Source organism: Caretta caretta, chromosome 6, assembly GCF_965140235.1.
Source record: "Caretta caretta isolate rCarCar2 chromosome 6, rCarCar1.hap1, whole genome shotgun sequence".
Lineage (NCBI taxonomy): Eukaryota > Metazoa > Chordata > Testudines > Cheloniidae > Caretta > Caretta caretta.
Window position 1 is genome coordinate 119,180,057 of NC_134211.1, and position 27,472 is coordinate 119,207,528.

Here is a 27,472-nt window from a genome sequence, read left to right on the forward strand (position 1 = left end):
TGATGGAAGTGACAAGAGAATTAGGCCGTTTGCAGTAAAAGGCCAAAGTACCACGCACACCCAAAAGCCAGTTTATCATATTAGGTAATAGCTTTTACATGTGTTGGATCAGAAAAGGAGCCCAATCCTGCAATCTTTATCACATGTGTAGTCCCATTGGAATTACTCCAGGAGCAAGGGCTACAGGATTGTACAATCGTGTGTGTTTATGTAACATTTTAGAAAACAGATTGGATTTCAAGAAAAGATTTGTCATTGTAAATTAGTTTAATACCTTAATTTTACAATTTATCATTATGTGTTTCGTATAGTGCACCAGTACTTTCTAAATCTTTAATATCAGTCAAACCTTTTTATTAGATATTACTTTTTCAGAAAAAAAATATTTTCCTTTAAAAATGACTTTATTTTTGCCTTGGTCATGAATCTTACACAAGTTGCATGAAACACCTGGAATAACTTGACAACAGCAAATATTAAGGTGTACAATATGGAATTTTTTTTTGTTTACTTATTCAGTTTTTGTTTTGTTTTGAGATATATTGCACAACCTCTCCAGTAGATGGAGCATCTTCATTGCTTTTCCTGAAGTACTTGCAATAAGAATAGGGTACTCAAGGCAAAATATATTCCTCCCCCCAATTTTTTTATCTTTTGCTTATTACTTAAGATTCGCTGTAAGAAAACAGAATTTCTGTTTTGGGAACTCATAGAAGCTGATCTTTCAGGGTTTCCACAGGCTGGAACCAACGGGCTATGTTGTAGGAGGACTATTCCTGCATTTTCTTAACTTCTGTTACAATGGGCATACTGTGACTTTAGTGGGAGCTGGTCTGCTTAAGTAGTGCAAGTTCAGGCCTTCTGTTAGTGCAGCCTTCTGCGTGTATCTTTACTTTTTTGACCTGCTCATATGAAAAATGTCCTGCCTTTTGTTTTCAGTCAGGTGGAGCTCTTTCAGAATTCACAACTCAAAGCACAACCCTGTGCTATTGCAACCTTCCCTCTGGCAAGGAGGATTGGAAGCAGCTTCTTCCAGAGCCTGTTAAAGCCGCAGTGAAGGGTTACATGGGGTGTTTTGACTTCCTGGGGGCAGTGCTCCCAACCAAGGATCCTGCAGTTGTGCCAGTCAGTAACCAAAGGACATGAACTGGATTTTGTACCTGAATACCTAGTGTGGCAGCATGCTGCATTGATAATGGATGCAATCCCAGTAATCCCAACCCCAAGCATTCAAAAACAGGAGTTAGATCCCCCACACTAATGAGATTGGCTTAAATATAATGCGGTTTTTAAATAAAAATAATGCATTTGGGGTTCTTTTGTATGTACTCTTTTAAAAAAAAGACCGTCCGAGGTACCTTTAGGCCTCACTTTCAAGGCTTTCCTGTGCAACCATGAGGCTTAGAAACGTCTTTTCGCGACAACCCAAAAGTCGGGGGGGGGGGGGCGTCTCAGGTCCTGGCGTGCCGGTAGGCGCGCCGATGTAAAGACTCCCCCCACCAAATGTCGCCGGCAGCCCCGCAGTTCTTGCCACGGCCTCGACGGCAGAGGGCACCCGGGGAAGAAGGGAGCAGACAAGCCGCGGGCAAGCGCCACCGGCGTCAGTAGGTCCGATCCTGCTCGCCTTGGCCGCCCCTAGGGCTAGCAAAGGGCGGGGGCCAGAGAGAGCTCCAGGCTCGGGCGCGGCTCGCCTGCCAGCAGAGCTGAAGGGTCGGGAGATTTGGATGAAAATGGGGGAGGGGAATCCCGCCCAAACCTCAGGACTCCCGGGTCTGGATCCTTGCCCCCCCGTTTGTCTCGTCCTCTGTCCAGAGCCCCTGCCCGGCTGCCCCCCTCGGTGCCCCCCTTCACCCGGCTGCGGGCAGCCGCCGTCCCGCCTCCTTCCCGCGCTCTGCAGCGGCGGGCCGGGCCTTGGTGGCAGCGCTGAGGCGGTGCCGCGGCTTGGCGGGAGCTGCCCTGGGGGTGCGGGGTACTTACCGCTCTCAGCCCCCTCTCTCCGCGGTGCCCTGGGGCGGGTGTTCGCCTGCCGGATCCCGCCCTCAGTTTAGTGCCTGGGATGGGGCAGGCCTGGGTATTTACCCCTGTGACCCCCCCAGCTCTTCCTCACCGTGCCCCGCGGGGGGGGGGGGGGGGCTGGGGTATTTACCCCCGTGATCCCAGCTCACTCCCTAGCAGTGCCCTGAGGGGGGAGGGGCTTGGGCAGGCCTGGGTATTTACCCCTGTGACCCACCATCTCTTCCTCACCGTGCCCCGAGGGGGGAAGGGTGGGTGTATTTACCCCCATGATCCCAGCTCACTTCCCATAGTGCCCTGGGGGGCAGAAGGGCTGGGGCAGGCCTGGGTATTTAACCTGCTTCTCTGTCTTGTTAGTATGTAGGAGGGTGGGTTTTTTACTGTATTTTATTTTTATTCTCATGGAAGTTCATAGAATCATACAATATCAGGGTTGGAAGGGACCTCAGGAGGTCATCTAGTCCAACCCCCTGCTCAAAAGCAGGACCCATCCCCAATTAAATCATCCCAGCCAAGGCTTTGTCAAGCCTGACCTTAAAAACTTCTAAGGAAGGAGATTCCACCACCTCCCTAGGCAACGCATTCCAGTGTTTCACCACCCTCCTAGTGAAAAAGATTTTCTTAATATCCAACCTAAACCTCCCCCACTGCAACTTGAGACCATTACTCCTTGTCCTGTCCTCTTCTACCACTGAGAATAGTCTAGAACCATCCTCTCTGGAACCACCTCTCAGGTAGTTGAAAGCAGCTATCAAATCCCCCCTCATTCTTCTCTTCTGCAGACTAAACAATCCCAGTTCCCTCAGCCTCTCCTCATAAGTCATGTGTTCCAGACCCCTAATCATTTTTGTTGCCCTTCGCTGGACTCTCTCCAATTTATCCACATCCTTCTTGTAGTGTGGGGCCCAAAACTGGACACAGTATTCCAGATGAGGCCTCACCAATGTCGAATAGAGGGGAACGATCACGTCCCTCGATCTGCTTGCTATGCCCCTACTTATACATCCCAAAATGCCATTGGCCTTCTTGGCAACAAGGGCACACTGCTGACTCATATCCAGCTTCTCGTCCACTGTCACCCCTAGGTCCTTTTCCGCAGAACTGCTGCCTAGCCATTCGGTCCCTAGTCTGTAACTGTGCATTGGGTTCTTCCGTCCTAAGTGCAGGACCCTGCACTTATCCTTATTGAACCTCATCAGATTTCTTTTGGCCCAATCCTCCAATTTGTCTAGGTCCCTCTGTATCCTATCCCTGCCCTCCAGCGTATCTACCACTCCTCCCAGTTTAGTATCATCCGCAAATTTGCTGAGAGTGCAATCCACACCATCCTCCAGATCATTTATGAAGATATTGAACAAAACCGGCCCCAGGACCAACCCCTGGGGCACTCCACTTGACACCGGAGTTGTGTCCAGTTGTGGTTTTCTATAGCATCCACCATAGTATCACCATTCCTGGGTCTCTTGTCAATACACCTTGGGTGAGGGGGCTCCCTATAGGTTTATTTTTTAAGGCCATTACTCCCTTTTATTATCACTCTGCATTAAGGCCCAGAACCCCCATTGTCTCCCCAGTGCTGGACTCAATTCATGGGCCTCAGATGAACAGTATTGTGGTGTCACTAGATAAAAGTGAGGCTTCAAGTTGCCGGAGGTGGAAGATTGTATCTATACATTGTCTTCCTCCCTCGTCTTGCTGACGGGAAGACTGGGGTAATGTGTGTGTTGAGGAGTCTCCCCTAGGTGCCAAACATTTATGTTGCTTCTGCCTAAAGGTAAAGCACAGGTGGTGCCTGCTGCTTGTGAGCAGCTTTTTGCTCCATCATCTCTTCTGTCTTGTTCCTGAAATTCTTTCAGAGCCTGTAAAGTTCTTTAGTGGACCATGTCCTGCTAATTTTTCAACACAGGGCCTAATAAGTGCTCCTCAAAAGTATATGCAGCCTTAGCAGTAGCACCTGCAAAAATTCACATGTAAAATTTTGGGCCTGCAACTGGCATCCAGGCACACATTTTTGGGGGTGCACCTTTTCTATCCTGCTTTGAGAATTTAGCATAAGATGGTTAGTATTTTAGTGCTTATGCACAACCAACAGGGTGGCCTGCAAGATTTTCTTTCTAATGCTTTGCAGACAGTAGACTCGGTTTTCAGTCCAGGGAAACTTCCTCATCAAAATCCTTCTATTTGGCACATTTCAGCAGAAATAGAGGATGTCAATCAAGTGATCATTCTGATTTTGTGAGGATTTTAGGGATATGTTGTGCTGACAGATATTAATGAAGACATTGCACATGAATGCAAAGAAAATATTTGTTAATGAAATACTCGTTTGAAAATATAAACGTTAAAAGTTGGGAAGTTCATAAATCAAGGTATCCTATAGTAATGGTTGCTCTGCCACATTAACTGTAATTATGAGTAGTCATATGAATACTATGAGGACTATCATTAACTGTAATTAATTGTAATCCGTCAGCAAAAGGACGTATATGTCACTATGGACAGCTCAGTGAAAACATTTGTTTAAGGCAAAGTGGTGATAAAAAAATCCCTGCAAGATTCTAGGGTTGTATTAAGAAGGAGACAGAGAATAATACTGAAAGTATAATGCAGTTACATAAACAGATGGCATGGCCCTTACCTTGAATATTATGTTCAGTCTTATCTCAGAAAGTATATGAAAGAAATAGAAAAGGGTTGGAGAATGGCAACAAAAGTTATTAGACATATGAAAATAAATTGAAAAAAGATTAGAACTACTACATTTAGAGAGATGTACAAGAGAAGATATAAAAGAGTCAATAATTAGCAGCATAGAGTAGGTGATGCTACCATCTCCTATAACATACAAGGGGTGTTCCAATGAAATTTAAAGGCAGCATAGTTAAAACCGATAAAAATAAATACTTTTCACAACACATAAGAATCTGTGGAACTCAGTACCGCAAGATATTACTGAGGCTAATATTGTAGTAGGATTTTAAAGAATAGAGCATCATATGAATACTATGAGGACTATCCATAGTTACTCTAGCTAGGATAAATATGTGTAAGGGATGTTATTTCTTGTGCTTCAGGTCATAATCCAACCACTAACTGCTAGAGATTAAGAAGAAACTTGTCCCATAGCCATGCTATCCACTATGAGTATTTTTCACCTTTATCTGAAGCATCTAATATTGTACTGTGCTAGTAGTTAGACAGTATATAGGGCTACACTATTCGTATTTATTATTAGTATTATGGTGGTGCCTAGAGACCCCAGTCAGGCTAGATGGTATATAAACATACTGTTGGTCTGATCCATTATGCCATTTCCTAAGTATACATTGCAAGTACAATATATGGTGTTTTTATTACTGCTTATCGTGCTAACTGGGGCCTTAACTATGCTGCAGCTTCTCCAAGAGGTGTGAACAGAGCAGGGAGTTGCCTCTTCCCTGTTGGGATGGCCTTTGACAGAATGGCTAAACTGGGGGGAACAGTGGCTGCAACTTTTGTACAGGTATAACAAGGGGCACCATTCCCTGCACTGCCCTAGGCCTCTGAAGGTAGATATGTGTTTTAGAGGTATAATTCCTCCAGACAGCTTTGCTCAGGTGATGCACCTCCTTCTCTCCTCAACGTAGCTCAGAGTCATAATGGAGTCCATTACCATTTGAATGAAGTACATGTGAGAGTTCTATCAAAACAGTTTAGACAGTTTATAGTTTTTAAAATATTTATTTTCTTTTTATCTTAAATATCTCTTATTTTCTTATAATTTTGTCTTGTTTATTCTATTAATATGAGCTTTTGAATTTCTTTCAGTAAGTCCTTGTATTGTTTTTTTCTTTTGCTGTAGTCCACACAATGAATGACACTCTCTTAAGCAACTTAGACAAACTTCTGCTAGAGCTTGGTAGGTCACTATATATTATATTGAGAGTTCTGGAATTGAGTAATATTTTATGTGAGGACTGATTTATAATGAAGATTTCAACTTTAAGCAGTCATTCTTCATTTAAGTAATCAGTTTTTATTTTTGTCTTTATTTTATTCTGTTATGTATGGGGTTTTGTTGGAGGTTGGTGCTAGGAGTTAGTTAATAACTGGGGCAAAGAGTCCTGTGGCACCTTTATAGACTAACAGATGTACTGGAGCATAAGCTTTCGTGGGTGAATACCCACTTCTTCAGACATGCATCTGAAGAAGTGGGTATTCACCCACAAAAGCTTATGCGCCAATATGTCTGTTAATCTATAAGGTGCTACAGGACTCCTTTCTGCTTTTACAGATCCAGACTAACACGGCTACCCCTCAGATACTTAATAACTGGGCTATTTGTAGGGAGAGATAATAATTATAGGTAACTCTTGCTAAGATATAATATTAAAAAAGAATAAGTTGTGTTGTGAAATGTTAATTGTTTAATCATTCAATTTCTGTTTAGAAAATGATAGTAAACAAAAAATGAATATTTTTATTTCAGTTTTCCAGCTTGAGAAAACTTCTTATGCTAAGGAACATGTGAAGCACCAGATAAATTGTGAGTAGTCTTACATTATAAGACTTTTTTCAGACATTTGAACGTATTGCATTTAACCCATTAGTCCTAGTACATCAGAGCTGTTTTGAGCTCAAAGGGTGGATGAATGAATAATGAAAGCTGCCTGCAGCTACTCTTATTCTTATTCCTCCAGCAGCCTTTACTTTCTCCTTTCACTATTATCTCGTGGTGCTCAGTTTCTTCTGTACATCCAGGGGTATGCTGCTCAAACACCTGCCCCTGCCCAGTTGGCTGGCACACAGCTGTAGCTCCTCACATCTGGCTGGCACTTCTTCCGCTCAGCTTCCCTTGCTCAGCTTCTAACATCTCCCCTACCTGCCTCTCTTGTTTTCTCCAGCCTCTTTCTAGAGCTGGTGAAGAATTTTTTTTTGATTGGTTGGAAAATGCTGTTTTGTTAAAATCAAAACTTTTGAAATTTATCAGTTTAGACATAATTTTTGTCAGGAATGTTTCTCCAAAATGGAATTTCTGGTCAAAACCAGAAAGAGATACCTACCCCAGAACAGCCAATAGCCTGGTTAGTGTGCTCACGTGGGATATGGGAGACTCAGATTCAAGTCTCTGTTTTGAATCAGTGAGGGTAGATACTTGAACTGTGTGTGTGTGTGTGTGAGAGAGAGAGAGAGAGATTCTTGATATGATATCCTGTGGCACGTTAATTCATAATGGCTCTCTCCATTTATTTTCTACCCTTTCGGGGGCGGGGGTGTCAGAATTTTTAGACTCCTTGCAAACCCCAGCCTCAGCTGCAGGAAATAGCCTATTCACTGCAATATATAATCATTTATCCAACGTATCTACAAATACATCAGGTTATTTCTCCACAGCTATCCTTATCAGTAAATTGTGCCAAAAAGCTTACTGTATTTTGCAGAAGGTCAGAACAATACAGATTAAAAATGATAGAATAGACAAAAGTAAAACATTGGAAATATTATAACTACATGAAACCTCTCTTATAGACCTTCCTCATGTCTTAGAAGACTTCTTTAAAGAAGCCTTAATGCATATGGGGCAGTTCCTCAACTGGGGTAAATTAATAAAGCTCCTTTGCTCTCAGTGGAGCTACGTCAGTTGATGTCAGCCGAAGAGTACAGTTTTCCTTCACCTTTATTGGGAGACCACCTCCATTAAGCAACTTGTTTTTGTCAGTCCCTTGAGATAGGTTTTGCTATACTATGAATTATGTGACAGGAACTTAAATCTGCACCTCAACTTAAATATCACACTTTTTCTGAACATGTTTACTTGCTGTTACAAGAAACACTTAAGACGACTATAACTAACAGATTAGAGTAAAATATTTTGCTAATATTTTTATCTATTTTTTGTTTGTTTTGCTTTGTTCATTTGTTATTCTTTATAGTCAATGTCACTGTTACCCCTGTACAAACAGAGTCACATTCCCCTGTTTGTGTGGGTCATTCACCCAGCAGCAGGGGAGAGAAATGTGAATGGAAACCCACAAATACTGACATGAGGATTCAAAGGAAGCTGTAATATGTGAAACTACTTTTTACTTAATTTTAAAAACTGACTAGATTTTAAGTTGATGTAATCCATTTAAATTCTCTGCCAATTTATGTAACCACAGAATAATGGGAATTCCTTATTCATATTACAGTAGTACCTGGATACCACAGTCAGGATTGGAGCCTGATTGTGCTGAGATGATTCCTACCCTAAGAGCTGATTTTATAATTAAATCTTGTGTATATAACATGCAGAAATACTGCAGCTGGCAAAACCTCAGTTTATATTTTATTGACACCCCTCCCCCCACAAATAAGGGAAGAACAGAAAAAGTAAAAAAAAATGGGAAACGAGGGAAAGGTAAGGAAGGAAGGGGAGAAGAGCAACATTTCAGTTTCCACCCACTAGGAATTAATCAAAGGTTTCTAAAAGGTTAGACCAAATCTTTTCAGATTTGTCTGATGTCCCTCTTCTTCAAGATTTTACCCGATCTTCAGCTGCTAGGTCAGCCAGGTCTCGGTGCCTTCTGTCTTTGAAGGCAGTCTGCTCTTCCATCTAAGCAACATGAGTCATTTGACTAAATGCACCGCTCTAGAGAACCAACTTGGAGAGTTTCCAAGATGATGGAATATATTCCAAAATACAGTTTTGGGACATAATTTTTAAGGAGATATGTATTATCATATTAATTCTCCTGTCTACTTCTAGCCAAAAGGATTGTATCCTGAGACATTCCCAAAACACGTAAGCCAATGTAACTCTGGGAGACTCACATCTCCAGGAGCAGTCTGTGGCCCATGCACTTTAATCTATGTGAGGACCAGTGTGAATGAAATATAATTTTCTGCTAGATCAGCCTAACCTCAAATACTTCCTTGTAATTGTTGGTAATTTCAGTTAGTACAACATACTGTTTCTTCTTCGAGTAGTGTTCCTATGGGTGCTCCATTTCAGGCATGCATATATGCCCCTGTGTCTTTCATAGGAGATGTGTGTCCCTGTGTGTGCTCCACTATCTGTCCTCCTTCCTCTCTGCTTCAGAGTTTTCTTTCAGGGACTTTGCGGTAGAGAAGCAACTGAAGGCAATTCACCTGTGCAATCCTATGTATCCTTGGTAGGGGGCACAAGGATGTGTAGGTTGCATGTGTGGACCAAAAGGACTGCTGTGCTACTGAAAATCTTTGATGAAAGGTGCAGGGGCACGTGCACATTTGAAGTGGAGCATCCATAGAGACACAAATCTCAAAGAACTCCAGATACTGCACAAGGCCAGATCCTAGTATTATGTAAATCCAGTCTATTATTTTGTCTGTTGTGAGTGATATATGGTAAATAAAATAAACATATTCTTTATTTCAGTATATACTGCAAGTATTGTGGAAAGAAAGAATGAAATCTGTAGATTACATGAAAATATAAACAACAATAATGATGCAATTGTTTATTTGCACAAGCATAACAAGACTAGTAAGGACAATTGCAATGTGTAAGTATGATATAAGCTGAACTTTTAATTACAGATGGTTGTAACCATAGAACCACAGGGTTAGAAGGGAGTGTAAGGGTCACTGAGTCTAATGTGGCAAGAAGCTTTACCAAACAGTAGTCTAAAAGTGTGTGTATGAGTAATGGTCTCTAGTTGCAAAGGGGGAGGTTTAGATTGGATATTAGGAAAAACTTTTTCACTAGGAGGGTGGTGAAGCAATGGGTTACCTAGGGAGATGGTGGAATCTCCTTCCTTAGAGGTTTTTAAGGTCAGGCTTGACAAAGCCCTGGTTGGGATGATTTAGTTGGGGATTGGTCCTGCTTTGAGCAGGGGGTTGGACTAGATGACCTCCCAAGGTCCCTTCCAACCCTGATATTCTATGATTCTCCCTGGTACAATGTCCTGGTTTAGCTCCTATGTAACCTAATTGATGTTTTATAAAAAAAAATCTTGTTTCTTTTGTTAATATTTTCTACTTAAATAAAAATGTTGGAATAAAAAAGTATACAACATATATTTGAAAGACTTTTGATACTAGAAAAATTAGGCTTTAACTTCAGCCTTTGAATGAAAAGTGTAAGTAAAAAGAGAAGTGATGAGAACATGAAAGTTCTTGTTATGCCTATTAGGAAAGAATAAATTAGTGCTAGAACTATCTAAAAGCCTAGAGAGGAAGGGGAAGGAGTGGAGTCATTGGTGACTGGAGAAAGGGAGGTGACTACTTGGTGGAATTAACTGTCATTAGATACTGAGCCGCGATTATGCCATGAAAAAAAGGGAAAGGAAAAGACTTGAACTTGACAGGAAAGTTGTAGCCTTCTTTTATATTAACAATTCACCTCTAACATAGTACACAATGAACAGTTTTAATGAACTATTGAAACATTTTGCTTTGAATGTATTCCTCCAGACAGGTTTTAAATTCTCAGCTCCACTACTGGACACAGAAATAGAGACAAAAGTAAAGGAGGAACTAAGGACCTGATTTAAAATCCATTGATCTTCAGTGGGCTTTGGCTCAGGCCCTAAAAAAAAAGAATAAACTTTGACATTAACACAGGATGATTGGTTGAAAATGAGAAGTGACCTGTTAGTGGCTACAGTGTCCATATAAGGAAAATGTATTCAGAAAACTTCAGAATATTGTGTTTTAAAATGATGAAGAAGGCATTCAAGAATGCATTGAAAAGTATAATAAAGAAGCCTTTTCCATTTATTCAGACAATAAAAATGAAATGAAAGAAATAAGAGATCTGCTCAGTTAGAATCCCTCTAAACTTCTGAAATGTGGTCAGCACACTATTTAAAGATAATTGAGAAAGTAGGAACACTCTGGCCTCCACTGTCCTGCTATACAGAGTGAAAGTTCCTCAAGATCATCCTCATGGTTGGTTGACGTCAAAAGGAGGATTAATATACTAGCTTGTAAATAACATTCAGAGGAACTTTCAAGAAGATAGTCTCTACATTTGTATCCAAATACCATAAGCAGTGCTTAATTTGTAATGAAAGAGGTGCCAGGGCTCAAGCAATTTTTTTTTTCTTTCATAACTGACTTGGCAAGCGCAGAGGAGCCGGGGCTATAAACTGCAAAGCCTAGAGGTGCTGGGGCTCAGCCCTGGCAAGCCCTGGAAACAAATTAAGCACGGACCATAAGCATATTGAAATTTGCATTGAGTATTAGAAGACTTTGAACGCAACACTGGATTCATTTTACACAATGGAATCTACAGAAAAGGAGGTCTCTGAGAGCTTTGACAGATTACAGATGGATGATACCTATTGTCATATCTCTGTGGAAATCTTTCTTGATCTAATTAACAGGAAAGAACTGGAATCATACAAGGACAAAACTGAAAAATGATTTAGAAAAACTTAGGTAACTTTTCCATTACCTACCCACCATGTGTGATCACAAATACAAAGGTTGAGCCCAGAACTGAAAGAAGAAGATGAAACAAGGTTGATGGAATCTAATCCTGATCTTCCTCCTTCTCTTCTAGCATTTAAATTTGAAAATCCAGATATTTATCCCAATTTTTTGTTTGAGAAGGAGACTATATCACAGTGTGTTGCATCAGAGAACTTGTAGAAGTAAAATCATAGAAGACAAGACAGATCAATCCAGAATTTCATCAGTTTTTAAAAACCTCTACTCTCATTCTGCTGGCTAACTAACAATCAGATGTATTTCTAGCATATTTGGACTGCTTTGGTTGAAACTTTATAATAGGCTGAGTGATGGAAAAGCAAATAAATGTGGTAACAGTGTAGTAGTATTTAAGGGAAAATATGAAAGTGATAAGCCTAACTTGTTAGACTGGTGTCTTGCATATTGCATTCCTGTGTTTTACTTCAGAATTCCAATTCTTCAGTTTGAACAGTGTGTCTTTTTTTATATCTGAGGAATAAATATGCTTGCATAGTGAGTTTAATAATAAACATTTTGTGTTTCATTTAATAAAAGCTTCTTGGGTTTTTTTTTTCAGTGTTATTTTGTTTTCTCCAGAAGAAAAGCAGGGGTTTTGGTTTTTGAATTGAGGAAAGTCACAGCAATCCCTGTGTGCCAGTGGGTTTTTTGTGTGTGCACCATCAGTCTCTGCTGTTTAAAAACTTGGCCCTTTTTTAATGTGGCTTTTTGCCCAATTTGCAATACATGTAGTGAATTGGAATTTTGTAATTACATTTTTAGTCATAAATAGTATCAAACATTTATTACAGTAATATTAAGTTGTCTGGATGGATATTGCATTTTTGTTCACTTTTTATTTGCAACTTTAATGCTGTGGTGAATGTTGATTATATCTTCTTGTGTCTTCTCAGCACCTGGAATATATTATTTCTTATTCAAGGTTTTTGCAGTCCTGTTCAGCAAATTAAATGTCAGGTCTTTGTTCTTTAAATATTTGTCTTCTTGCTAGCAATTACACTAAATCAGCCATTATTGAAGTCACTATTTTGGTAACAGTCATGAAACCAACTATTTTTCAGGTTTTGGTTATATCCTCCATTTTTAACATTATTTATATAGTGGTATATGTATATATGACAATGTACAATAAGTGAGTTTCTGCCAAGTTACAGGATCTTGCCCTAAAGACCTTACAACACAAGCAGGGACAATACAGCACAATACAAATTGGGAAAGTTCTTTGAATAGATGGATATTATTGTTTTTTGAAAGAAAGGCAGGGATCTTGATATATGTATATTATTCAGAATAAAATAATCTATTTTACTGATTATATTCCTTAACCTAATATTTTTACAACTAGTAAACAATTAACACAAGAAAAAATGAAACGGTCCAAAATATTTTAAAGAATTAATTTGTGATTTTACCGACTATCAACAGGGATAAGTTCACTCTGCTGTTCTGGAGCCACAGAATCTGCTGCAGAATCTACTCCTGCTGCAGAATTGTGTAGCAGAATATCTGCTTTCATTTAAAAAAATAAGTTTCTAACTTTCTGGTTATTAAGAAAATTTTCATTGTGGGAATGTAAATGGATGGGATGCTGTTTTCCTTTGTCTGCAAACAGAGCGTGAATAAATACCTATTTGTGATGTGAACTGCCCCATTTATGTCACTAAGGTGTTACCTCTGAAATCTAATTACAATGACATAATTGCCCACAGTGTTAACTACTTCATGATGACTGTTTTAGTTGCAACATGAAACTGATATGCTTATCTCACAATTCCAAATCAACCCCTATGTTTTTCTAAGTGCCAAAAGTCACAAAAACTTCCTACTAGATTTCCAAAACATCCAGATTCCTCCCTGAGAACTTTCACAATGCAGTTTTACATTTTCAAAACAAAATTCTGCATCACATTTAAAACTGAAGATTTAGGGGCAGTGTAAAAAAAAAAAGAATTTAATACTGAAATAAATAACAATAAATAATTTAACGATAAGATAATAAAGTATGCAAATAGTCCTAACCTAAGGTTTCAGAGTAGCAGCCGTGTTAGTCTGTATTCGCAAAAAGAAAAGGAGTACTTGTGGCACCTTAGAGACTAACAAAGTTATTTGAACATAAGCTTTCGTGAGCTACAGCTCACTTCATCGGATGCATCTGATGAAGTGAGCTGTAGCTCACGAAAGCTTATGTTCAAATAAATTTGTTAGTCTCTAAGGTGCCACAAGTACTCCTTTTCTTCTAGTCCTAACCAAAGGTGCTCATATGTTAATTTGGTGGTCTTAGTCCCATTAACAAATGACAGGGCCCACATCTCAAAAATCAGCATTACAGTTGGTGCCCTTGTTTCTAGCCTTAAGAGAAGCCAGAGGTTCAGTGAGCATGTGGATGGAGTTCTCTGCTTACTCGCAAAGGTCATTCTTTCAGGTAATGTTTGAGACTGAGCAAGGTTTGAGACATTAGCTATCCCTGGCATCATTCATGTTGTACCTTTCTATGGATAGATTTTATTTGTGCTAGTTTATAAAGATGCATTTAGCCCATGTTCTTGAGAACTTCATTGTCTAGTCCTGTCAGTCAGGTTTCTTTTCTTAAGACATTGGAGATCAATTAATTATTTTAGATGGTGCAGACAAGTAGTCTGGTTTGATTTTTCTTTGGAAAAAGAAACTAGGAGCTAGATTCACAAAAGCACCTATGTCCAACACTTAGGTACCATTCACATTCACAAAATCACTGTTCAGCTGCCACTTAAATCCCCTTAGGTGCCTAAGTTTCTGCTGGTGGGAATGCACAATGCCACCAAAGTCCTGACATTACTGAGCTGCTGGATAGCCTAGCTCACACTTGAGTTTGGGCGGGATTCTCAAACTAAGCATTCCCAAGTCTGTGTCACCTGATCCGGTAGGCATGCTCTTGAGCAAGCCTAACCTGCACAAAAGACAGCTGGGAGGCAGGTGGTGAGTACATGCATGCATCAGAATTCCCAGCAGCTAGGACACTCGTTACTTAGAACGTGTGGGAGAGACAGGTTTGAATCCCCACTCTGCTTGATTTAGTTTAGGGACTTGAACCCAGGTTATCTACGTCCTAGGTGATTGCCCTAACCACATGCTCTTGGCTATTCTGGGGTGGAGATCTCTCAATCTCTTCTGTTGAAGCTGTTCAACTTTATGTACCTAATTAAATAGTCATTGGAGCAGAGACTTGAACCTGATTTATCCCCCTCATAGGGGAGTTCCCTGACCACTGGACTATTTGGTTACATTGGGAGTGGTCTATCTCTTCATCCTCTCCCCACCTTCCATCTAAGCCAGGTCAGCCCTAACTCCAGGAGAGGGTTTATGGCTGAGAATCCTGAGCAGAGATAGGTGCCTCCCTCTGGCCTGTCAGTCATGTAAGGCCTAGATCAATGGGAGTTAGACACCTAAGGCTCTTTGTAGATCTGGGCCCTAAGCTGTCATAAATATAAAGGGAAGGGTAAACCCCTTTGAAATCCCTCCTGGCCAGGGGAAAGCTCCTCTCACCTGTAAAGGGTTAAGAAGCTAAAGGTAACCTCGCTGGCACCTGACCAAAATGACCAGTGAGGAGACAAGATACTTTCAAAAGCTGGGAGGAGGGAGAGAAACAAAGGGTCTGTGTGTCTGTCTATATGCTGGTTTCTGCCGGGGATAGACCAGGAATGGAGTCTTAGAACTTTTAGTAAGTAATCTAGCTAGGCATGTGTTAGATTATGATTTCTTTAAATGGCTGAGAAAAGAATTGTGCTGAATAGAATAACTATTTCTGTCTGTGTATCTTTTTTGTAACTTAAGGTTTTGCCTAGAGGGGTTCTCTATGTTTTTGAATCTAATTACCCTGTAAGATATCTACCATCCTGATTTTACAGGGGGGATTTCTTTATTTCTATTTACTTCTATTTTTATTAAAAGTCTTCTTGTAAGAAAACTGAATGCTTTTTCATTGTTCTCAGATCCAAGGGTTTGGGTCTGTGGTCACCTATGCAAATTGGTGAGGCTTTTTATCCAACATTTCCCAGGAAAGGGGGGGGTGCAAGTGTTGGGAGGATTGTTCATTGTTCTTAAGATCCAAGGGTCTGGGTCTGTAGTCACCTAGGCAAATTGGTGAGGCTTTTTACCAAACCTTGTCCAGGAAGTGGGGTGCAAGGTTTTGGGAAGTATTTTGGGGGGAAAGATGTGTCCGAACAGCTCTTCCCCAGTAACCAGTATTAGTTTGGTGGTGGTAGCGGCCAATCCAAGGACAACGGGTGGAATATTTTGTACCTTGGGGAAGTTTTGACCTAAGCTGGTAAAGATAAGCTTAGGAGGTTTTTCATGCATGTCCCCACATCTGTACCCTAGAGTTCAGAGTGGGGGAGGAACCTTGACATAAGCCCTGGCTTTTTCCTCTGCATTTCAGTCCTAGGCAGGAGGGACTCCATACTCAGCTTGGTGGCTTCTGCAAATCCCTTTCTTAGGTGCCAACTTTCCCCATGCATTGTATGGGAAGCCTGGATGCCTAACTCAAAGCTGTGAATTCCACTGCATAGAAGGCTTCTAGGAGTTAGCATTGCAACGCCTATGTCCCCTTTGTGAATGTAGCCCTGTGTTTTCTTTAAAAAATGAGTCTCATCAAACAGTAATCACTGGCAGGTTTTCTAAGCCATGTATGCTTTTGGACTCAAAGCTTTGGGAAAACAAATTTCTGTATATGAAAACCTTTACAGAAAAAATCCTTGCTTGATTTTCAAATAATAAGATGAATAATTCGTATGAATTAGCCCCAGTTAAATTGATTGATTTTGTTAATCTTCTTGATGTGCTTAATTCTGAAATGACTTTTAATAAATAAAAAAAATCATTAATACACTTTTTAACTTGTGCCATAGCTGGAAACCAACATATGTAGTTCTTAGCAAGCATGAAGAATATTTGAATAACCGACTCAAAAACTGCCAAGAAACTACAGAAAACGACAAGTAAGTATGAGAATTTGAGATTGTTTTATGTTAAGAACACTTTCAAACAATGATAATAAGTACTCTAGCCGCTAAGTGTAGAAGTCTGCAAACAGCATTGCAGGGGAGCTATCATTTTTTAATTGATACTTTCAATTTTCCGGACAATAACAAATGCCTTCATAATTGAAAGAATATTCATTAGAGATATATGAGTTCATGCATATTCAGAACGTTCTGTCTTATACTAATTTTGGGACATATTTTATCCTTATGCTTGTACAGCTCTTCATGTAAGTATACAAAAATTAAGGGTCAAATGTGGCCCTTCATTAGAAATGACTCCAGCTCCTCACTGCTTTTCAAGTACATATTGGAATATTTCAAACCCTTGCTCTACTGTATACAATTTAAGGAAAAAATTCCTCCTTGAAACAGAGACCAATAATATTTCAGGTTTGGCAGGCATATGTGGTAAAAACCAGTGAGTACTAATGAGAAACCATTTAAATAGTGTTAGCCTGATGCCTGCCGTGACTTATCTGTCATCACTATGACATATTTCTAAGTATACTGTAGTGTCAATAGTTTTAGGATAATACAGTAGAATCTCAGAGTTACAAACACCTCAGGAATGGAGGTTGTTCATAACACTGAAATGTACGTAATTCTTTGAACAAAACATTATGGTGGTTCTTTCAAAAGTTTACAACTGAACATTGGCTTAATACAGATTTGAAACTTTTTACTGTGCAGAAGAAAAATGCTGCTTTTAATCATCTTGAAATAAATCATAAATGAAACAAGCACAGAAACAATTTTTTACCTTGTCAAATCTTTTTTTTTTTAATTTCCCTTTTTTTAGTAGTTTACGTTTAACAGTACTGTAATGGACAGCATTTGCTTTCTTTTTTTTTGGTCTTTGCTGCCTGATTGCATACTTCTGGTTCCAAATGAGGTGTGTGGTTGACTGGTCAATTCATAACCTGGTGCTCATAACTCGGAGGTTCTACTGTAGAGAAGTAGTTCAAGTAGTCTTTTTAAAAAGCATTCAGTTTTCATTTTTTTAATGAGATACATCACTTGACTGAAGCCAGTGAAGTGGGGCACCACATTCAGATAATGGTAATTACAAGTACTAAAATAATTCTGCTTCACTTTAGTGTGACTATTTAAATGTGATCATTATATTGCGTAGTCAAATCAACTTTTGTATACTTTGGCTCTGTATTTTTCAGAGTGCCCAAAGAGCATGCCAAATTGAAAATTGTGCCTTGAAGATTAGGGGATGTAGGTCAGGAAGGCCATTTCTGATGCCATGTTAAAGTTTGCTGGGGATGAGATTCTGGTTAGTTGTGACTATGCACACTATTGAATGAGTAGTGTTCCACATAGGTTTCACTTTCACTTAATAGAGACACTTACACCTTCTGAAGACAAGAATTGTGTAGCTGCATAAAACAACTTCCATGTGATCAAGGACTTCTTTACGTGGATCGTAAGATTCTGGCCAAAATTTACAAACCTGAGTGCCCAAAAGTTAAACTCCTGTATCTATATTTGGGTACTTAGGCTACATCTACATTACAGAGTTAAGTCGATGCAAGTTACGCTGACGATTACAAACTGTTATAATTATATCAGTTGTGCATGTTCACACAACACTTCACGTGTCAGCAGAGTGCGTTCACAGTTGACGCTCTAGCATTGACAGTGAGAGCAGTGCACTGCGGGTAGCTATCCCATTGTGGAACTTTCCACCTTCTGCAGCTAAGAGTTGTGGGAAGGTGGAGTGGATTGCATGCATCATGGGTGGAGGCTTAATGTCCCATGATGCATTTTTTCTGTCCCATCATTCCATGGCCTTCCATCTATATTTTTCAGCAGCCCCTATATATTGCATCCCTTCCATCTCTGCCTGAATGCATGGATCCTGCACTGCTCTCCCGTCTTGTGGTCAGTGTTATGAACACGACATGGCTGATCATGCAGTATTTCATGAGCTTCGAATCTGAACAGGAATCCGTGGTGACTGCCTTGCTGTGTGTCATGGAAAGAAACAATTCCAGACTACTTTTAGAATTCATGGAGCAGCTGCACATAGTGGACCATTGCTTTTGGACTCGGGAAACAAGCACTAAATGGTGGGATTGCATCTTTATGCAAGTCTGGGATGATGAGCAGTGGCTGCAGGATATTTGGAAAGCCACCTTCCTGGAACTGTGTGTGGAGCTCACCCCTGCCCTGTCCCAAAATGAGAGCTGCCCTCTCCCTGGAGAAGCATGTGGTGATCACTGTGTGGAAACTGGCAATTCTGGACTGCTTCCGGTCAGTTGCAAATCAGTTTGCAGTCAGGAAGTCCACCGTGGGAGTTGTGTTCATGGAAGTGCACAGGGCCATTAATCGCATCCTGCTATGAAGGACTGTGACTCTTGGAAATGTGCGTGAAATAGCAGATGGCTTTGTGGCAATGGGATCCCTAACTGTGGTGGGGCTAGAGATGGCATGTAGATCCCAATTTTGGCCCCGGACCATCTTGCAACGGAGTACATCAATAGAAAGGAATACTTCTCTATGGTATTGCAGGTGCTTGTGGGTCACCGGAGTCGTTTCACTGATATCAGCCTAGGGTGATCAGGAAAAGTGCATGACTCATGCATCTTCAGGAACATTGGCCTGTCCAGAAAGCTGCAAGTAGGGACTTTCTTTCCAGACCAGAAGATTCCAGTGGGGAATGTTGAAATGTCCATAGTGATCCTGGAGACCCGGTGTACCTCTTACTCTCATGGCTCATGAAGCCTTACACGGGAAACCTGGACAACAGCAAGGAATGCTTCAACAATAGGTTGAGCAGGTGCAGAATGACCGTTGAATGTGCGTTTGGCAGATTAAAATCTTGCTGGCGCTGCCTTTATGGCAGGTTAGACTTCAGTGAGGAAAATATTCCCATGGTCATAGCGGCCTACTATGTGCTGCATAATATTTGTAAGGCTAAGGGCGAAAAGTTTCCCCAGGGGTGGCATGCGGAGGCAGATCATCTAGCAGCTGATTTTGAGCAGCCAGATACCAGGGCTATTAGAGGGGCACAATGGGGGGGCTATTCAAATCAGGGAGGCTTTGAGGCACCATTTTGACACTGCACACCAGCAATATGTCTTTCTATAAAGCAGTGGTCCCCAATCTTGTTCCGCCGCTTGTACAGGGAAAGCCCCTGGCGGGCCGCACCGGTTTGTTTACCTGCTGCGTCCACAGGTTTGGCCGATCGCAGCTCCCAGTGGCCGCGGTTCGCTGCTCCAGACCAGTGGGAGCTGCTGGAAGCAGCGCAGGCTGAGGGACATACTGGCCGCCTCTTCCAGCAGCTCCCATTGGCCTGGAGCAGCGAACCGCGGCCACTGGGAGCTGTGAACGACTGAACTTGCAGACACGGCAGGTAAACAAACCGGTGCGGCCCGCCAGGGGCTTTTCCCGCACAAGCAGCGGAACAAGTTTGGGAACCACTGCTATAAAGCATTCTGCCATGTTTTCTTACCTTGCTGCCTTGAATGAAAATTTTGATCAGTGCTTCCTGACTATGATTTGTAGTGTGCAAATGTGCCAGTTGCCATTGTGTATTAATTCCAGCAGCAACCACCATGTATAGGAGACAAATAAGGATTGATTATCTTTCAGAGAGTATTTTTTTATTAAGCAGCAATAACCAACACGCAAAAAACGCTTTCTTGAAAGGGACATAGCACTGAGAGGAGCATTTTCCTGATGGAGGCTTTCATTGCTGTGTGTAACTCCAGCTATCAATTGGGGTGGAGTGAACAGGGTACGGCCAGGAGGATGCAAGGAATATGTGGCAGGAGTTTGGGGAGGGCATGGCAATCAGTTCTTTATAGGCTGTGGGGGGAGTGGTCAGGGAGAGTTGGGGGAGCACGCATGTGTTCTTCCTGCTGCACAATTAGGGATTTCAGCATCTCCTTTTGGGCCTCCATCACTTTTATCATCTGCTCCTGGCCATCTAAAATTCGCTCCTGGCCCTGCTTCCTGTCCTGGCTATCTATTTTAAAGTTTTCATTAATTGTCGCTCTCCACACCCTCTGTTCTTGATCTACAGCATCAGAGGATTGGAGCACCTCCCGAAACATGTCCTCCTTGCTCCTTCTGGGTTGGTTCCTTATCTGGTGGACACACTCTGCCATAGAGTAGAGGGTTCCCCTCAAGGGCACATCTGCAGAAGCACAAGAAACAATAAACAGAGGCAAGATTGTTAGTGCACTCACAGCATTAAATCATAATAGTAAACTACACCTCTTTTTCACTGCCCCTTGGCAAGCACACAGCTTGGCGGAATGCCCTAAACATGGTGAGTTTCGCCTGGGGTCGGGGTGGGAGTCTAGGTCAGTGGTGGGCAACCTGCGGCCCGCAGTCCGTATGTGGCCCATCAGAGTAATCCACTGGCCGGCTGCAAGACAGTTTGTTTATGGCCTCCCAGTGGCCATGGTTTGCCGTTCCGGACAATGGGAACTGCGCGAAGTTGCGCGGGGTTGAGTCAGCTGGCTGCTGTCTCCAGACTCCCCAAAGTATCCACGGGGCTCTTGGTGGGGGAGGTGGGGTCGCCACCGAGGATAGAGTCCGGCTCCTTATAGAAGTGGCAAGTATTCAGTGCAGCACCAGAGTGACTTGACAAAGCCCTGGCTGGGATGATTTAATTGGGGATTGGTCCTGCTTTTGAGCAGGGGGTTGGACTAGATGACCTCCTGAGGTCCCTTCCAACCCTGATATTCTGTGATGGTTTGACTCCCTTGCCTTCTGATATGCCTGCCTCAGCATCTTGATCTTCTCACAGCACTGATGCCTGTCCCATTCGTAGCCTTTATCCAACATGCCATGACAAATCCTCCAAAAGGTATCAAAATTCCTATGGCTGGAGCAGAGCTGAGATTGCCCAGCCTTCTCTCCCCACCAAGCCGGTAGATCTAACAACTCCAGTGTACTCAAGGTGGAAGATCGTTTAGTGCATGGAGCCACCGTGGTCAGTTGGAAAGATGTGATATGAGCAGTCCACAGAAAGTGGAATTTCAGAAATTCCCAGACCTTTAAATGGGGAGGGGCGGATGCCTGTGTACCTGGGTGCAGGGCAGCAAAGTTTGAACTGCTGAGCAGAGCAGTCAGGATGGGTATACCTCCTAGGGGCCATTTACAGTGACATAACCAAGCGTAGTGTCTACATTGACATTGTGTTGATCTAACTTTGCCGCAAAAAGCTCTATGCCTCTCGTCGAGGTGGTTTTATTTTGTTGGCGTAGCAAGAGAGTTAAATCAGTGGGCAGAGCATTGAAGTGTGTACACCTCCACTATTTTGTTGACAAAAGCTGATTTTTGTTGCCAAAACTGTGCAGTGTAGACAAGACCTTAAGTAGAACTGGGCTTCTTTTTCAAGGTGCTTTCAAGTTCCCTTGAGTATCAGCAGAAGCTGAAGTTGCTTAGCAATGCAGCAAATCAGGTCAGATCTATTTAATACAGATTTAGGAACCTAAGTTTAGGCACTCAAGTTTGAAAATTTTGGCCTGAATTCATATCTTGTTGTAATTGTGCTTTTTGCCAGTGGAGTCTATGATTACCAAAATAACATGATGTGCCTGATAGTCTTTAATTAACTCAGCTAGTAGTTTATCTATCTTGTTACTCTTCAGAACTGTGTATTTGGTGAAAAACAAGTCCAAACTGGCTTTCGGTGAGTTTTTGGTTAAGCCATTCTAGCTTTCACTAATTTAAGGTGACAAGCCGGAGAATCATTACTTTTAAATTGCTTGTTTAGTTGACTAGTTTCAATTCTAATATAAAAGTGTTTGATTTAATTTATTATTTTTCTGTGTCAAATTATAAGTATTGTGACTATTTGTAAATTATAAAATAAATGTAATGGATTTAATAAGTATTCTTTAAAAGTGGTCCACAATTTAAAAAATATTCCATTTATAGCTGTATGTGAGGAGTGATTCAGAGTCACATGATGGGCATTCAGCAAATTCTAAGTATAAAACTTGTAAAGAAAAATAAGCACATTTAAAACTTAATGTGTTGAATGCCCCACTTAGTCTGGCTGCTGGAGGCATTCAGCACATATTTGTACAGTTGGAGGAAATTTTTTAAAAAAAGATGGCTAGGTCAATTTGCATTTTGTTATTACAAAGTGAACATTTAATTAGGCTTGTCGTATGAAGGCTCTCCATTCTAAAAATGTTGCATTCTAAGAGAGTGTCTCTAATAGTGTTATTGTCCGTACAAGTAATTTTGGAATTGAAAAAATAGTCTGAAAATTAGTGATATAAAGCAGGAAAGAAGGAACAATCATAGAAATGTAGGGCTGGAAGGGACCTTGAGAGGTCATCAAGTCCAGCCTCCTGTGCTGAGGCTGGACCAAGTAAACCTAGACCATCCTTGACAAGTGTTTGTCAAACGTGTTCTTGAAAACCTCCGATGGTGGGGATTCTACAACCTCTTTTGGAAGCTTATTCCAGAGCTTTACTATCCTGATAGTTAGAAAGTTTTTCCTAATATCTAACCTAAATCTCCCTTGCTGCAGATTAAGCCAATTACTTCTTGTTCTGCCTTTAGAGGACACAGAGAACAATTGATTCCTGTCCTCTTTATAATAGCACTTAACATATTTGAAGACAGTCATACATATAACTTTAAGGTTTTTGATGGGTCCAATCTATGCCCATTGATGTTAACTGGGTGTTTTGTTCCAGACTTCAGTGGGAGCAGTATCATGCACTAAATGGCAGCCTTTAAATCGCTGAGTCTGAAAATTTGGATTATTCTTAAGGAATATTAAAAACTATGACAGTCTTTCAAGGCTACTGGGGATATACTGCCAGAAATATTCATTTGGCTGGTGGTATTCTGGGAAATGTAGTCCTCTAAGAATTCGTGGGGATGGCCGAGTATTCTGACATTATTTTCAACAGCTTGCAATTTAGTTTTCTGAGTTATCCAAAATCTCTTTATTTTTATTTTATCGGTAATTTTTAAAATATCTCTGGGAATCAATAATTGGCTTGTCAATGAATTATTTTGTTGTTCTGCTACAGTCATCTTTATTTTTACGGGCATCTATTATAATAAACAAAATAGTGTTTTATATTATTTGTAATATTATTGATGTACATTTTCCAACATACATTTTCTAACTGTCACATCCAGCAAATCTGATACAGAGCCCAGAAACATTCAGTGAATCAAAAATGTGTTTGTAACCCAGATTCAAAACTATTCATGTACAAGATGGAAGGCTTAAGGATCTACACATCAGATTTGAAATACCTAGCTTCCCTAGATTCACAGATTTGAATCCTGGAAGGGTCAATTTATAGCTTTAGTCTTAGACTCATAGACTTTAAGGTCAGAAGGGACCATTATGAGCAACTAGTCTGACCTCCTGCACATTGCAGGCCACAGAATCTCACCCACCACTCCTAACCTCTGGCTGAACTACTGAAGTCCTCAAACTTAAAGACTTCAAGTTACAGAGAATCCACCATTCATATTAGTTTAAACCTGCAAGTGACCTGTGCCCCATGCTGCAGAGGAAGGCGAAAACCTCCTACGGTCTTTGCCAATCTGACTCCGGGGACAGTTCTTTCCCGACCCCAAATATGGCTATCAGTTAGACCCTGAACATGTGAGCAAAACCCACCAGCCAGACACCTGGGAAAGAATTGCCTGCAGTAACTCAGAGCCCTCTCAATCTAGTGTCCCATCACCAGACATTGGAGATACTTGCTGCTAGCAGTTGCAGATCAGCTACATGTCATTGTAGGCAGTCATCATGCCATCCCATCCATAAATTTATCAAACTCAGCCTTGAAGCCAGATAGGATTTTTACCCCCACTGCTTCCCTTGGGAGGCTGTTCCAGAACTTCACTTCTCTGATGGTTAGAAACTGTATACTTTCAAGCCTAAACTTGTAGATGGCCATTTGTTCTTGTGTCCACACTGGTGCTTAACTTAAATACTTTCTCTCCCCCGACGCCACCCTCGGTATTTATCCCTTTGATGCATTTATAGAGAACAATAATCTCTCTCCTTAGCTTTCTTCTGATTAGGCTAAACAAGCCAAGCTCTTGAGTCTCCTCTCATAGAGTAGGTTTTCTATTCATTGGATCATCCTAGTAGTTCTTCTCTGCACCTGTTTCCGCTTCAGTTCATCTTTCTTAAAGATGGGACACCAGAATTGCACACAGTAGTCCAGATGAGATCTCACCTTAGTATAATGGTACTAACACTTCCCTGTCTCCACTTGAAATTTCTCGCTTGATGCATGCTAGGACTGCATTACTTTTTTTAACAGCTGCATCACATTGGTGGCTCATAGTCATCCTGTGATCAGCCAATACCCCCAAGTCTTTCTCCTACTCTCTTGCTTCCAACTGATAAGTCCCCAGCTTATAGCAAAAATTCTTGTTGTTAATCTCTCAATGCATGACCTCGCACTTTGCACTCTTAAATTTCATCCCATTTCTTTTACTCCAGTTTACAAGGTCATCCAGATCACATTGTATGATATTCCAGTCCTCTTTTGTATTGGCAATATCTCCTATCCGTGACAATATCATAGCTTAATTCATAATTTTCAAATATAGGAGGAAATGTGAAAGCATTGTTAACTCTGCATCTATATATGCACTGCTTTTTATTACATTGATTTTTGAAGGCCGTACTAGTGAAAATTTTATCTTTGTAACAGTATAAACTTCCTGTAGACCCACAACTTGTATTATTTGTGGGTGGCCTTAAGAAACTAAACTAGTTCCTAGTTTGAAAAATTTGCAATGGAAATGGTCTGCAATACTTGAGATATATTCAGCCAAATTATTGGCATACATTAAAGACTCATGCCAATGAGACAGTTGGAGATATGATCTGTCATTGGCCATCTATCCTATAAATAACTTGTAAGGATGAAGAAACAGACCAAAGTTAGTCATTTGCAACATGGTTTACCTTTATTGATTTAACACAGGATGATTACCTTTCTATGCAACGCTCCTTTTCTTTCCTGTGTTTGCCAAAGATGATATGGATCATGTTAGCACTTTTTGTGCTGAATGCTTCCAATGACATGTTTTCTATATTGTGTTTATTTTCTGTTTGTAGTAATGCCTACAAAAGCATTCCCAAACATTGCTGGTTTAAATTTAGAGAATGAAATAATTTTTTAATGTGGTCTCTTTTACTGATGCTATGTATCTTTTTAATTTTGGGGATGTGTACTCAGATGATTTCACTGGATTTATACCAGCATAAAATTGATTTCGGGGTCAGTCCTGCCAACTGGTGAGTGTTCTGGCCTTATCCAGCAAAATGTTTAAGCAATGTGAATAGTTCCATTTAATGGGACTAATTTTTGTGCTTTCAGAGTGCTCAGTACCTCCTAAGAGAAAGCCCTTAAACGAGTTATGAATTAGGCCCCTGTTTGTTAACATAGAAAGCTGAGAAGCACTTAAGGAAGCTGGGCCATAAATTGGTTCAGCTCCATTGAAAGAGAATTTGGCCTCCTGTATGTTTTATGTTAAGCCATATAAAAATGAAACCATCTGAATGCTGCAAAGCTGTCTTTGAACATGTATATTCTGCATCACTTTCAGAACAATGAGAACTTATTGTTTTCATTTCACAACTGTGTACTCTGTTTTGTACTGCATAGTATTCCATGAAAGGGAATAATTACAGCCAGATAAGGTTGTACTAATTATAACCTGACCTTTTTCAACAGAGTAACAGATCTAATTTTGTTGATTTTTTTTTTTACATAATTAACTTCTTTCTTAAGTTAAATGACTTACAATACATCAATGCAAGAAATATTCTGAATCAAAACATTATTCCACTTTGTTGTTTTAACAGGAAAATGTATCAGGATCACATGAATCAGTATAAAGAGATTTTGAAACAACACAAAGCAAAATATGCAGAAAATGCTCTTGCTCAGGAATATTATATGAAAAAAAAAGAGATTGAAGAAATCCAGAATAGAGTTCTGAAACATTCTGAACAATTTAAATGGAAGGAAGCTACCCTTCTGGATATTTTAGGTACCAGTATTACCATATTGTACACTATTGGTATAATCTAAATAATAATAATTTATAGTGCATTGCAAATTAAAAGCATTGTACAAACATTAACTAATTAATCTCCTTCATAGGTAAGAATTATTTTCTCCATTATACAAATGGAGTCAGTGGCAAAACCTGGATTTCAACACAGGGCTTTCTGAGTGCTCATTCCTCTAGGCCACATGTCCTTTGGCTTGTGGTAACAGGTCCTTAGAGTATTCCATTGCACTGGAGGCTTCTTTTACTATTTTGAAGTTAATTTTCAAACATTTATTTTATGCTGTTCCTAGTATTGTTATTCTACATCTGTATTATATTGCTCTTCTGTACAGCACTTCAGCATAAACGCAAAGTGCTTCCCCAACCAATTAATATTATATATTAATTGTCTTTGCAAAGAATATGACATTAGTGAATGAACATCCTAAAATGCAACTTTATTTTTTCAGAGCCTGCTCCTTTTAGGTCACTTTCTGATTGGGCATTACAGATGTATCCATGACACATTCTCTATGCATTCTTTACTGGCTGGTTGGTAGAAAAGTTTGTTTGGCTTTTTCACTATCTTTGTAGCCTTGAATGTGATAATAGCCACAAGAAATTACTGTAATTAAATTACAGCTTTACACTTAGACATTATTTCTGCAGGAGTTTTGCCCGAGGGAAAATTGAGGGCCAAATAGTACCCTCCATGAGTGGGGCCCCTGGAGGAAGAAAACTGAGGTTCCTTTCATGAAGTTTTTATCAAAATCTTCCAATAGAGAAGGGTGGGGCTTTGCTACACCATGGAAGAATAAGAAGATTTAGTCTCCAGACCTTGACTCAAGAGTCTGCTGAGGCTATCTGCACATATAGCATATGCCTCTGCACTGGCTCCAAGGCCCCTGAAGCACCCACCTGCATAACTACATTGTAGCTGCACTACAAGGTAACCTCCAGAGCAGCTTGGGGGAGGAAAT

At 40.6% G+C, this 27,472-nt stretch overlaps 1 protein-coding gene across 1 annotated transcript in view; it reads left to right on the top strand.

Moving 5' to 3' along the window:
• Positions 1 to 1,503: 1,503 nt before the first annotated feature.
• C6H14orf39 (chromosome 6 C14orf39 homolog) overlaps positions 1,504 to 27,472 on the top strand; it is a 52,710-nt gene continuing 26,741 nt past the window's right edge. The window contains exons 1-9 of the mRNA XM_075130058.1: positions 1,504 to 1,600; positions 3,384 to 3,630; positions 5,267 to 5,274; positions 5,855 to 5,911; positions 6,482 to 6,538; positions 9,392 to 9,518; positions 16,332 to 16,421; positions 26,302 to 26,489; positions 26,963 to 27,005. Of these exons, the coding sequence (XP_074986159.1) occupies positions 1,504 to 1,600; positions 3,384 to 3,630; positions 5,267 to 5,274; positions 5,855 to 5,911; positions 6,482 to 6,538; positions 9,392 to 9,518; positions 16,332 to 16,421; positions 26,302 to 26,489; positions 26,963 to 27,005 (914 nt within the window). The remainder of the gene's footprint in view (positions 1,601 to 3,383; positions 3,631 to 5,266; positions 5,275 to 5,854; positions 5,912 to 6,481; positions 6,539 to 9,391; positions 9,519 to 16,331; positions 16,422 to 26,301; positions 26,490 to 26,962; positions 27,006 to 27,472) is intronic.